Source organism: Charadrius vociferus, unplaced genomic scaffold (genome assembly GCF_000708025.1).
Source record: "Charadrius vociferus isolate BGI_N301 unplaced genomic scaffold, ASM70802v2 scaffold315, whole genome shotgun sequence".
Lineage (NCBI taxonomy): Eukaryota > Metazoa > Chordata > Aves > Charadriiformes > Charadriidae > Charadrius > Charadrius vociferus.
The window spans coordinates 357,441-371,778 of NW_009648453.1; the positions used below are offsets into that span (position 1 = coordinate 357,441).

The 14,338-nt window shown below is 36.7% G+C and overlaps 1 protein-coding gene across 1 annotated transcript in view; it reads right to left on the reverse strand.

Moving 5' to 3' along the window:
* The window catches only part of CCDC141 (coiled-coil domain containing 141), an 89,298-nt gene that overhangs the window by 51,786 nt on the left and 23,174 nt on the right, over positions 1–14,338 (reverse strand). Inside the window, exons 5-6 of the mRNA XM_009885624.1 lie at positions 12,325–12,578; positions 4,403–4,522 (exon numbers count right to left, since the gene is read on the reverse strand). Of these exons, the coding sequence (XP_009883926.1) occupies positions 4,403–4,522; positions 12,325–12,578 (374 nt within the window). The remainder of the gene's footprint in view (positions 1–4,402; positions 4,523–12,324; positions 12,579–14,338) is intronic.

The following is a 14,338-nucleotide window of genomic DNA, read 5'->3' on the forward strand; positions in this document are numbered from 1 at the left end:
CCTTATTACTTCTAACAGAATGCCATTAGAAATCGTCATGGCCATTCACACAGTCTGGGAAAGACACTAAACAAAATCTACCTTTATTTTTGCAGCAAGATAAATAAAATATTTTAAAGCCACTAATTGCCTTTTGGAAACATTCAGTTTTACTATGAGGGGACTAGACAAATGATAGCAGGCATCAACTATGCTCTAAGCAATGACCCAGCTACAGAAAAAGCCTGTAATTAATTAATTGGTCAAGTATTGTGTAAGGTACTCCTAAGAGTTCTTCCTGAACATAAACTGAAATGTTCTTCACAACCATTTCCATATTTCCACAGAAACGGATAAAATAGTTAACCAAACTGATAAAATTTCTAAAGAGTTCTGGAAATTACATTTCACTCTGAAATTAGAGTATTCACCTTTTTTTTTTTTTTATAATTGGAACATAACTTGGACACTAAAGGGATTGTGAAGGGAATGTAATTCCAACTGCAGATTTAGTGTAACTAGAAAAAACTGATATTGTATTTTTCCTATTGCTAAAGAGATTGCTTCCAATATATACACAGTAAAAACTGGTGTCTGCTTTTCTCTTGAGAAAACCTTAAAGAATCAGAGATTAAAAAACTGTTCAATAAAATAGAGGTGGAGGAATTTTGAAGCACTAATGCAGTTAGATGTCTTTCTACTTGAAAAGATGGACATAATTTCTACTCAAAGATTTTCCAAATAGCACAGAATGTTACCATAGCTATGTAAAGTGGGGACTTTGTGGGGGGTTTCCCCCCCCTCCAGTTTTCCATGAGAACCTGGCAATATTTTTATGAGTGTTTTACAGTTTTGTCACATATGACAAGTTATTGTCAAAGTATATAATGACTCTTGGTTTCAGGGAGAAAGCTAGTCCCTGCAGAAGAATCTCATATGACAAAAATCAAACAAATAGAAAATAATTCTAATGACTCTTTACCACAGAAGTGCCCAGCAAATACCCACGTGTGGTGAACACATGCATGTGTATAAAATCTATGCCAACTAGAGCTCCAAAAAGCAGAACACGTTGCATGTTTTTATAGCAGATTGCGTTACAAGGTACTCAGTGTCATTTTACAGTGATACTATCATTGTCTGCAAAGTACATTAAGTTGTTACACATCACAATTTTCTTTTGATCTGAATGCAACCTGAAAACATATTTTGAGAATTATAGATGTTTGCTTACCAAAAGCTAGATAAATAGCTACTATTGTATTATTTAAATCATTCTGTTCCTAAACATGTTCTTGCCACATTATATTTAATAATTTCACAGGTGATTTGGAAGAAAGTAGAAAATCATTGCTTAATAAAGTTTCCAGTTGCACAGAAAGCAGCGGAGTGCTATGTCATAATTAGATAAAGTCAGTTACAGAGATTGAGTCCAACGTTTTTTTGAAGTAGGCTAATTTGAATAAAACAGCTATCTGTAATTTCAGATTTATCAGGAATTTGTATCATAACTGGGATGAAAAGATTGTATGCTATAAAGTAGTGATCCTGGACAACAGCATAATGCTGTGTGACCAACTGAAATGAGAATTTTACAGGAAAAGTGGCTTAAGGGAATTTTGTGCATCCATGTATGGGAATACAGAAGAAATAATATTTCTGTTTCCAGGACTAGTAAAATCATTTTTTTAACATTGTACCTAGTTCTTCCCTGGCTTTTCCTGAACTTCTGCATGGAATTAGTCAAGGGCTTCTCAAACAGAATGAACACTTCACACAACAGCACTGAAGTTCCAAAATACATGCAAAGTCTAAATACTTCAGATCAGCAATCGAATGGCTAAAGGCCTGTGTGTTGCCCAAGATTTAGGGACTTTCATGCGCAGATGTGATATATCTTACAAGCTTGTTTTTGCTTAGTCTGTGAGCAACGATGCCAAGTTCATTTCTAGGTTGTTCTATATTTCACTGTATTCTAGTCATACAGGTAAAACACTACTCTGTGCAGCGATGACATCTAACATTAATCTCTGCTATATAACAAATATTTACTGGAATACATATTTGATTGTTTACTTTATCTGAATTTTGAAAACAGGCTCCTCCTTTATTCTGGTCTCAACATCTATAAACTGCAATGTGCCCTGGCGGCCAAGAAGGCGAATGGCAACCTGGGGTGCATCAAGAAGAGTGTGGCCAGCAGGTCGAGGGAGGTCATCCTCCCCCTCTACTCTGCCCTGGTGAGGCCGCATCTGGAGTACTGTGTCCAGTTCTGGGCTCCCCAGTTCAAGAAAGACAGGGAACTGCTGGAGAGGGTCCAGCAAAGGGCAACGAAGATGATTAGGGGACAGGAGCACCTTTCTTATGAGGAAAGGCTGAGGGACTTGGGTCTCTTTAGTCTAGAGAAAAGAAGATTGAGGGGGGATCTTATTAATACATACAAATACTTAATGGGAGGATGCCAGGGGGATGGGAGCAGTCTTTTTTCAGTGGCGCCCAGTGATAGGACGAGGGGTAATGGGCATAAACTTGAACATAGGAAGTTCCATCTTAACATGAGAAGGAACTTCTTTACTTTGAGGGTAGTGGAGCACTGGAACAGGCTGCCCAGAGAGGTTGTGGAGTCTCCCACTCTGGAGACATTCAAAACCCGCCTGGACGCTGTCCTGTGCAACATGCTGTAGGTGACCCTGCTCTGGCAGGGGGGTTGGACTAGATGATCTCCAGAGGTCCCTTCCAACCCTAACCATTCTGTGAATCTGCAGTTTAGTGCTGTAAAAACTAGTGCACAAAGCCCCATAACTCAGCTTTCTGAAATATATTTGCAGTATGCAGTTCAACCTGGCCAGTCTTTTTGCACATCATAAACATAACCAGCGTGTTCAATAACATCCACTTCAAGAATTTCATTTCCCTCTGCTAGAACATGCTGCTAGTAAGAACAGCAGAAGGCTAAAGGTAAGATGTTCTAAATCGTAGTTCACATGTAACAAAAATTTTTAATGCTAAACACTTTTAAATGACTTTAAGAAAAAAAGGCAATGATCTATTACATAATGTATGGGAGAATAATTGTTAGGTGAAACTGTAGGAATAAGTGTTATTGTTCTAAGTTAATTTCTGGATGCTCAACTGTGAAAAGAATTGATTATTATACAAAATGAAAACGCGTATTGTTCTCCTTTCTGCACTTAGAGTATCATTTCTAATTCAGACAGCAAATTACAAGAATAACCTATCAACGTGGAACATGGGGAAGATTAATGATCATTTGGCTTGCTCTAAAATTCAGCAATACTTTAGGATACCTCAAATATTTTTCTAGGTCCCTATTTCTCTGGAAACACCCCACAGCTTACTCGTTTACTGTTTTATCTTCTGCTTTTCTTGTGCCAAAGGTCTGCTCAGGCTTTGCAGCAGAATTTAGCTTTTCATTCTCATCTTCCCCAGATGAAGAAAATGTGTTTCTGACATAGTACTTGGAGAAGCATTACAAATATTATTGTATTCTGGTTACATGATAACCCTGAAGCTGTAAGTTACGCAAACAAGTAAACGTGACCTTTAACTACAATGCTTACAAGTAGACGGAACTGTGAGCAATCTTATTCGTGTTAGTTGCTGTCAACACAATAGCCTTTGAAAAGGCATTTGTTTTTATTAGAATGGCTTTGGGATGAAAAAGGCCTGCTTGGTCGTCTGGGTTTTCCAAATCCCATCGCTTAAAAATGGTACTGTAAGGAATGATCCTGACCCAGCAATAGCTTTTACCCGATGACAGCACAATTGAGGTATCTAAAAAAAAGTTCTAAAGGTATGCAATTTACATCACACAGTCATCCTTTTTTTATATCAACATTTTCTTTAATCCTATCTTGCTTTTAAGAGCAACGGTAGCAGATTTATTCTCTGGAAAACTTATATCCACAATGAAAAAAAAATACTTTCACTTTTATTCCCAAGAAATAAATGGGCAAACACCTATTCCAATCATGTACATAGTTAAGTGACGATGAATTATGGTAGAAATGGCTGGCTTTTTATCCTTTATGAACATTAAAATTAGGTAATATTCTAATAAAATTGCTTTTCCTCTTTTTTTTGCAATACGGTTTGACATGTAAACCACCAGTCTGGAACTTGATCACTAAACTGAAAAAAAACCCAAACCAAAATAAAGGACTACTCTTCTTTTACATTCTCAATAGCTTTTAAAGTTTTTAATGAGAAAACCACTGAGAAACATGGAGGCCTGCATTAAAAGAGGTAAAATAAGAAAAATCCTCATTTATATATTTAGAAATATGTATCTTATGTACACATACCAAGTATCTACCCCTATATGTGTTCATTAAATGCCTGAGTTCACATTTGGCTACTAATTTTGGAAGTTGCTTCACCAATCAATTACCAAATTTCTTACTTTTGCTTTGACTTCCATTTCTTCAAGCTCTTGAAGTAACTCTTCATTTTCCAATAGAGATGAGCCTAAGTTTTGCTTGTGAAAATAATCTCTGATATTTTTCTTGTACCAAGATGTTACCTAAATAAATAATAAAAAGAATTCAGTCAGTGAAAAATTTGAGCAACTGTCCATTTTTTAAAATATGTACTAAACAATTACATCTACAAAAGAAGCTGAATTTTCATTCCTTTCGTTTTTCATTCCTAATGTTCATGCTTTTATTTGAATGTTTGCATTTGTATTATTTAAATGTTAATACATGAAGAAGAAAAGCATTGTCTCAAAACAAACACATATTGGAATATAGGTATATAATAGACAAAAATGTATTCATCGAGTATGACCAAATTATAAATAAAAACAGTAAAAGAAAAATCCCGTTATAGTCATACATAGAATAAAGGCATGTTTTATAACACGATAAAGATATTACACATTTTTCCTAGAATCACATCAACTTAAAAATATCCCTTTTCATACAGTAAAAGACTACAAATCTGAGTACTTTTGCAAGAATATAAAAAAATAATTAAAAAAAAAAAAGAGATAGACTTAGTGGACCTTATGACCTAATAGAAACTCTCCATCCCTGGCTTGAAACATCCAGTTAAGCTATTGAAATAATACTATGTGGAATAATCTCTAGTAGCTTAAAAAAAAAAATTACATCTCATTAGACTTACTTCAGCAAGTATATGCAACACACATATGCAGTATACAAGTATATCTTCTAAATTGCACAGAATGACTTGCATTTATTTCTGCTTGATTCACAGTAGGTACCTCTCACTTTCTTTGTAAACAACACATGGCAAGAATGCCTGAGTGAAGCTTTGCATTTTAAAATATTACTCAGAATGAGTTATTAGTATCAAGGAGAGTTCCTCCGATCTTTTTAGTCTGGAAAATCACCACTATACTTAAAATGTATCTGGCATACTAAGAATTACTTTCTACTAGGTACTACAGATTTTAATACACACTACAGATTATTTTTTTTATCTGATCATGTAGAAGATATTTTTAGTAAATTTAAACAATTCTAAAAATGAAACAACCTTTTAAATGTGTTGGAAAAATTTTCAGTTACAAATAAATTTGGCACATTATCTCAGGGGTTCAACAGAGCTAGGAAAGTAAACAAATTATTTTCCTACCGAGCCTTCATTTCTTGAGCATATCCTCCAGATGTGTACTTACTGATTGAAATATTTTTCCTAGAAGCACATTTTCACAGAACATTTACTATGAGTCCACCAAAATACAAATGAATGAAATGGACAATAAAAACTGTGCTAAAAGGGAAAGAAAAATTTCACTATAAATTGGGACTGTTCTTTGTATCATGTATCTGTTTAGCAAAACAAACTAGTATTTCTGTAATGCTAGGCAAAAGAAAAAGTCATTCTTTAACCCTGTTATAGTAAAGTGTTCCCTCCTTTATCACTTGACAGTATTTCTTCACATTACAATGAGTTTAATCTGTTGGCTTCCACTACAGCTAGTATCTCTGAGTGATTTCAGTTGTGCTAGCTTAGCTCTTAAGCAACAGCTGGGAATATTTAACAGCTTTTTAAGAAAGAAATCCACAGAACCTTACTTTCAGTGATTTTGGTGGAGGGATGGGAAAGGAGAGAAGGTTAATATGTCTCTTTGAAAAAGACAGTGCTTTTCCTTGATTGGTTGAAAACTAAAATCACTCCTGTTCTTCAAAAAATTAGATTTTCTCATTCATTTACAAAAAATTATCTGCTCTGTTTGTGATGAATAATCCATATCAGAAATCAAAGACTCCTCAATATTTTTCTCAGGTTGCTAAACTGCTCATTTTGTACTGATTATGGTCCAGGTGATTTCAATGCTTATAGTCTTCCATTGACTACATAGATTTCCCACTGTTAATTCAGAAAGAGAAGCAAGTTTTCCAATAAATAATGGGGCAGGGGTCTAAACCAACATCTTTCTGTATTGAGTATTTCTTGCATGCTCACACTGCTGTTGCCAGTTCCATTAAGTCCAGGTCAGCAACCCATCCAGTCTGTAGACAAAAATCAAGCACTGAGCAGTGTACTTAAAGTAAGGGGAGACCAGAGAAAAGTGGTGTTCCTCAGGGGTCAGTATTGGGACTGGCGCTGTTCAACATCTTTGTTGGAGACATGGACAGTGGGATTGAGTGCAACTTCAGCAAGTTTTCCAATGACACCAAGCTGTGTTGTGCAATCAACATGCTGGAGCGAAGGGATGCCATCCAGAGGGACCTGGACAGGCTTGAGAGCTGGGCCTGCGCAAACTTCATTAAGTTCAACAAGGCCAAGTGCAAGGCCCTGCACATGGCTCAGGGCAATTCCAAGCACAAATACAGGCCGGGCAGAGAATGAACTGAGAGCAGCTCTGAGGAGAAAGACTTGGGGGTGTTGGCTGATGAGAAGGTCAACATGACCCATCGAGGTGTGCTTGCAGCCCAGCCAGCCAACTGTATCCTGGGCTGCATCAAAAGCAGCATGGCCAGCAGCTCGAGGGAGGTGATTCTGCCCGTCTACTCTGCTCTTGTGAAACCCCACCCAAGTATTGTGTCCTGCTCTGGGGCCCCCAACAGTAGAAGGGCATGGACCTGTTGGAACAAGTCCAGAGGAGGGACACAAAGATGATCAGAGGGCTGGAGCACCTCTCCTAAGAAGACAGGCTGAGAGCTTTGGGATTGTTCAGGCTGGAGAAGACAAGGCTCCAGGGAGACTTTATTGCTGCCTTCCAGTACTTAAAGGGGTCCTACAGGAAAGATAAAGGAGGACTCTTTTTCAGGGAGTGTGGTGATAGAATGAGGGGGTAACGGTTTTGAACTGAAAGAGGGCAGATTTAGATTAGATATTAGGAAGAAATTTTTCACTATGAGGGTGGTGAGACACTGGAACAGGTTACCCAGAGAGATGTTCAAGGCCAGGTTGGATGGGCCTTTGAGCAACCTGGTCTAGTGGACGGTGTCCCTGCCTATAATGGGGGGGTTGGAACCAGGTGATCTTTAAGGTCCCTTCCAACCCAACCCATTTTAAGATTCTATGAATCACTTCGAGTGATTCGAGTGGCTGATGTTTTACTTACTAACTTAAATCTCAAATAATATTTTTATTATCTGTATGTGAAGGCATCATCATGACAATACAGATCTGTCTTGGTTCATCAAGGGGACATTTCAGTCTCTTCATAACAACACTACTTTAGCCCTTCCCTAATCCTCAATGCATTTATCTTCACAATATTGCTAGTGAAGCATCCTTGTTTAAGTTCATTAATTCCAAGTTAGGGCAAAATGGGAAAATCTGGCCTTTGGTGATTTTTCTGTGGTCAAGCGCAGGGTTATAAAGAAGAAGAAGAATAAAATAACCTTTTATGGGAAAAGAAATAAGTATCAGTATGGCCTTGTCCCAGAGTAGCTACTAGTGGCTTGTTATACTATGTTTGTGAAGGACTGTAAAAGGCCCTGGAAATAAAAAAAAAAACCCAAACCACAAACACCACTAAATGTGATGTATACCAGTAAACAAAACCATTTCAAGTTCTTTACAGTAGAACAGTCCTTTTCATTTGTGATGCTTCTTGCCTATGTAGACAAAAGCACTGTATGCTTTTTATTAGCCTCTTTTTTTTTTTTTTTTTTAAGAAAGAACTTTGTTTACAGGATGTTCCCAAAGGCAGAAGATATTTGGAATATTAGCTAATAAGAATAATAATTTCCATTTTGAAGGGAACCTTTGCAACTGTGAAATATTAAAACCAAGTAATCCACATACGTAAACGCCTACTTTAACAAGAATATATATACTGTCAGGAAATATTATGACTGACAATGGAGTGAGTTTGACAGGATGTCAGAAACTCATTTGGTTTCAAGGTGTGGGGTTTGTTTTTTCTTTTTTTTTTTTACACAGGATCAAAGTTTGGGAATCCTATGAAGTTGACCCATATATGCAAGAGTAGTAAGAGGAACTAAGTTATCACTATCAGGAGAAACAGAACAGGAGATCAGACATTTGGAAATACACAAGAGAAGTGTTGGCTGTAACTGATGCAGTGGCAAAATCACCGCTAAGTTCACTGGCACTATGAGTTCACCAGAAGTAGCTGGCAGAGAAGTAATCTTAAGTTGATCTGATTATAGAGTTTTGAATAACTTAAGCCCCATTAGGTCTACATGTCTCAGCACTCATTGTAAAATACAATTTTTGGTATTCATGAAGAAAGTCTTTACAGAATGTGCTGGAATCAAACATGAAGTCAAAACTTCACAGAGGAACTTTATGCAACATTTTGATGGTTCAAACAGTTTTATATATTAGATGACAGTCTTCAGATTTGCCTCCAAACTGTCCAAGATGATAAACTCAGTGTTTTTGTTCTAGCTATCAGTAGCAGCCGCAGCACCATGCTGTGTACATTTATTGAAAAAAAAAAAAAATCAGCAAAGAGCACACCACCAGCAGGTGTAGCCCATGTTTAAACAATTCTCTACACATAAGCTACTGCTGTGGATTTCTCCTCATATATATGCACTTACGCATTTGGATTTGCAGTTCCTTGTTACCAGATGTTAAAATGAAAACCTCAATTTTTCATAACAGAAATTTGCTTTCAAGCAAAGAAACAACAAAACCTTTCCATATCCTACCATATAGAAATTCTTCTAGGCAAGTGACATCATAAACCTCTCCGTTTACCATGTTAAGATTACAAGCGAAGAAGAATGCCATGCATTTTGGGGGGTAAAATCCAATGACAGCCTTTAATTCTCTGAGCTATATACTACATGATTTTTTTACATCAATTAAACTACCTTTAATGAAAATGTAATAAAAAAGGGAACTGTGACTTATACCAAGATAGTTTGTTTCCCATATATCTGTCTAGATAGCAAAAATGGGTATACTCACCTGTCCCCTGAATCTTACTCAGCTCTTATCTCTGCCCTTGATGTGACCAAGTACAAAGAATAATTTAAATTGTCCCATATATGCATAATTGGATCGATTAAGAAAAATTACTTTCATAAATCTTCTTCCAAAGATAAGTAATTATGCACCAAATAGGCCAATCTGCCTCTGGTTTTCATTAATGAAAGAGATTATCAGAAAATACGATGCTGACACTTCCACAAAGGAAGGTCACATACCCTTCTCTAAAGGTAAAATAAGTACACTTTCACCTATTGAAAATACTGAAAAAGAAACATGTTACAAGTTACAATAATGGCTATCAAATCATCACATTCCAATTAGAGATCAAAGGAAGATGCTGCATTTTTAGTGCTTCAGAACCAGGTAGTAAGTGGTGATCTCTACAGCTGCTTGGCTTTTCTTTTAGAGAAGCAGCCCACAGATTATGCAGCCTTCTGCATTACATAATTATGCCTAGCAAAACAGATGCAATAAAAAGAGCAAAAAATCCACTCTTAGATCTTACACAGCAGAGCTCATCTCCAGTACTTTGCTTTCTCTGTATCCCCTGAACTCCCATTAATGTCAGTGGGAGTTTAATGTACTGTTCTTGTGTATGTAGCACCATTAGACATCAAGAGGAGTTCAGTCCATGTAGAGATTGGAATATTAGTTTTCAGATGTGCTGAGAAACCTTGAGAGTTTAATTTCTGTCATCACTCAGAAATATACGCATAATGTGTAATAGGCTAGAGAGAAATTTGACAAAGTCTCTAAAAGTCAATTTTCCAGTGTTTATATTTACATGTGAATATACTATTTGTCCATGTTGCATGCAAATCAATTGTCCATAAACATATAAATCATACATTATACCAGGTTTGACTCTAATGCAGATACTAAACAAGTATATTCTGATAAGCATAATATTAAAAACTATTTGACTTTGTCCCTCCATGTGTATACCAGCCTCAAACTGGATGCAGGTATGAGCTAACAGGTAGTTAAATACTGGCCACTCTCTTCATATAATCAGGAAAATTTAACAGTAGAAAACAGTTTCTATACTTACTCTTTGTGATGTGACCACATACCTGAGAGGAAATGGAAACATACACACAAAAAAATTCACTTCACAATATTTACAATCTAATCTATATTAGGGTGAAATTCTAGCTGGTTAGTCCCAAATATTTATCCATTATGTGATGAGGAAAAGTAGTATTCCATGGTAAATTTTATGAAATTGTAACATTTAACATTCCAGGCAATGTGATTTTTGTCTGGTGTTTGATTGTTGGGTTTTTTTCTGTTTTGTTTTGGGTGGTTGTTGTTTGTTTTTGGTTTGGTTTGTTTTTTGTTTCTTTTAAAGTGTGTTTGGCTCCAAAAAAGACCTCACATATTTATCAGCAAGCTATTTTCAAGATGTTCCCATTTTGAATGTTCCTTCATGTTTGTATTCTATGTAATAACACTGGCATGACCAGGTAATTGTAGTAACATCTAATACTTTTCAAGGTAGAGAGTTCAGCAAAGGGCTACGAAGATGATTAGGGGATTAGAACATCTCTCATATGAGGAAAGGCTGAGGGACTTGGGTCTCTTTAGTCTACAAAAAAGAAGATTGAGGGGAGATCTTATTAATGCTTACAAATACTTAGAGGGAGAATGCCAGGGAGATGGGAGCAGTCTTTTCAGTGGTGCCCAGTGAAAGGACGAGGGGTAATGGACACAAACTTGAACATAGAAAATTCCGTCTTAACATGAGGAGGAACTTCTTTACTTTGAGGGTAGTGGAGCACTGGAACAGGCTGCCCACAGAGGTGGTGGAGTCTCCCCCTCTGGAGACATTCAAAACCCGCCTGGACGCTGTCCTGTGCAACGTGCTGTAGGTGACCCTGCTCTGGCGGGTGTATTGGACTAGATGATCTCCAGAGGTCCCTTCCAACCCTGACCATTCTGTGATCCTGTGACTATTTTTCTAGATTAAATAGGAAATATTTCCAATATAGTGAGTTAGATACTAAAAGTTCAGCTGTAGCTGTTGTAAATTTATTAGAATACATTATACTGAAACAACTTTTTTTTTTTTGAGGATCTTTCTTTTATGGTGTAGCTATGTGGTGATACTGAAAAAAAAATAATCAAAAAGAGTAACAGCAGCAATAAGATGGTTTCTAATGATTTGCAAAGAAATAGATACAGCTTCCTGTATCGTAGTTCTTGTTTCTCAGTATTTTTTGTCATCTATTATTTTATAACTACATACTGAGATTGTGACACTTGCATAAGACAATACTATTTTTCTCTCTTCAGGGCTTTTTTTTTCTTATCTCATCATTAAATAAGTAATTCTTGCTCTGTTTCTGGCAGCTATTGATATTGAGTGCTCCACAAATAAGGCTGTCAGCTTTCTTGTGTACCTCAACAATTTTGTTGTCTCTATGCAAAATTACAAAGAGCTGTGCTTGTTGAGTAACGCGCTTCTCATCTCAAAACAACTTCACAGGCAAAGTTAGTGTCTACAGAGTAGACTACCGCTAACAGTTTCTAACATTTTCCTCTGATACAGAGGGAAATTTTTTTTTGGAGGCAAAGAAGGAAACTTACAGAGGTATCACAATCAGGGCTGTACTGTCAGGGGTTGATACAAAATTTTAGTCTGTTTACAAAACACTTGGTTTGAAGTACCATGTTTGATAACTTACAGGAAAGATCCACATAATAGAAGTAGTGCTTTTGAAGACATTAAAGTTGTTACATTAAAATAAATTGTTAGGATGTTATAATTATAAAGTCAAATATTCAGAAGTTAGAATCTCAAACAGAAGTCGACCAGAGCTACTGGCCTAAAAATATATTCACCTTTCTTTTCTTTAATAGCCTCTACTGTAAAACAGTTGCTAGATTTTATTTTTTTTTTACTGTGACTTCCGTTTATATTATTTGTCTTACCTGGTTCTCTTGTTGGTGCCACAAACAAATTTGCAGAACCTGCTCCAGTCCTTGACGCTGATGTTTAAGAAATCTGTCCAGTTGCCGCCTCCTGTCTTGTAGCATTTCAAGGAGATTGTCAATTTTCAAGCAGCTGCTGTGGGCTCCCTGAATCAGCTCCAGATTTGCATTTGGCCCCTCACATTTGAATTCTTCTATGAATTCAGTTAGCTCTTGGCTTTTGTTTAAAAGTGCAAGTGACCTTTCCAAAAGCTCTGTAAGAATAGAATTTCATAGGGAAAAAAAAAGTGATTTGTAATTCTAGTAGTGTATTTCGAGTATTACTCAAGTATTTTTAAAGCTATCTATTTGCATACATGAGTGTAATGTACTTTCATGCATTGCGTGAACAGGTTATAAATACTTACTTTAGATGGTATATATCCTAAGATATTTCATTTTGGACAGCTGTTATATAAACCTACAAAACTGTAATGATGTATACATATATGTACCTATACTGGTACATATAATAAATATACACATATAATGTTGTATTGAGAGTCATTGAGACAAAATCCAGAAGTGACATTGTTTTCTCAAAACTGAGTTCTTTTTGATGGTTTCCCATTCCTCAGATAAGCTGAAGTGGAATATCCTATCCTGTTTTCTGTGCAGGTCAGTAGCCTCTGAAGTTTTTCATTAGTAATGCAAATAAAATTTAGGTCTTTATGTCACAGAATCTTCAGAGTTGGAAGGAACCTCTAGAGATCACCTAGTCCAACTTCCCTGCTAAAGCAGGATTGCCCAGAGCACATTGCTCAGGACTGCATCCAGGCGGGTTTTGAAAATCTCCAGAGAAGGGGACTCCACAACCTCCCTGGGCAGCCTGTGCCAGTGCTCTGTCACCCGAACTGTAAAGAAGTTTTTCCATGTATTTGAATGGAACTTCCTATGTTCCAACTTGTGCCCACTGCCCCTCGTCCAGTCACAGAGAACCACTGAAAAGAGTCTGGTTCCATCCTCCTTCAACCCACCTTTTAGATACTTGTAAGCAATAATAAGGTCTCCCCTCAGATTTCTCTTTTCCAGGCTAAAGAGTCTCAGCTCTCTCAGCCTTTCCTCATAAGGGAGATGTCCCTCACAGAAGTTGAAAGAAAATGTTCTCCTGTCTGAGGACTGTTATAACTCTATGACTAAATAAGTCATTAATATCAGGAACTCTTACCTTCTTTACATAACTTGTACCTAGATACATTCAGGGTTAACCTTCGGTGGACTACTACACTTTAATGTCCTACTAGCCTTTGTTCCAGATCCTGAAAACCACATAGTACAAAATCTATTGAACAGACCATAATCAGTATTTATAGGTCCTCCAAACGAAAAGGGAAAATTTTTAGGTATGGAATGAGGAAGAAGGGGAGCCATGCCAGAATAAGAGGCAAGGTAGGCATGAAGAAAAGTGTAAGAAAAGAATGTCTGCACAGAGCTGACACTGAAGCAACCAACAACAGTCAGCAAACAGCTGTAACATTCATCTTCCCATCTGAGTACATGTACTGGTAACTCAAGAAAAAGCACCCTAAATCTGCACCTCTCATATGAAGAACCTAGGGAGAAAGCAGAAGTGAAATGCCTTCACTTCTCCAGCAACCAAGGTCTAACAAGAGAGTTTAGTTTCCACAAGCTCACTGCAACAAGCCTATCCATTTTACTTCTTGCCTTCCAGAAAGGTAGTATTAATCAGAAATGTTCCATTTCAGTTCATCCAAAATAGAAAACACATAAAAATGGATAAATGAGGATAATAAATGTGTTTTCACATTTTTTATTCTGATTTGAAATCCATTTGTTTCAAAACTTGCTTGTTTGTTTGATTTTTGATTTGGTGATAAACATTTGTGATACATTACTCATCACAGACTGGTAGAGGTCATACAGACTTTGCAAATGTCACATTTTCAACCACCTTACTTCGGAGTGGGTAGATAGTATCCTGCTTGCAGAAACCAGTACAAACACTGTTTTTTAT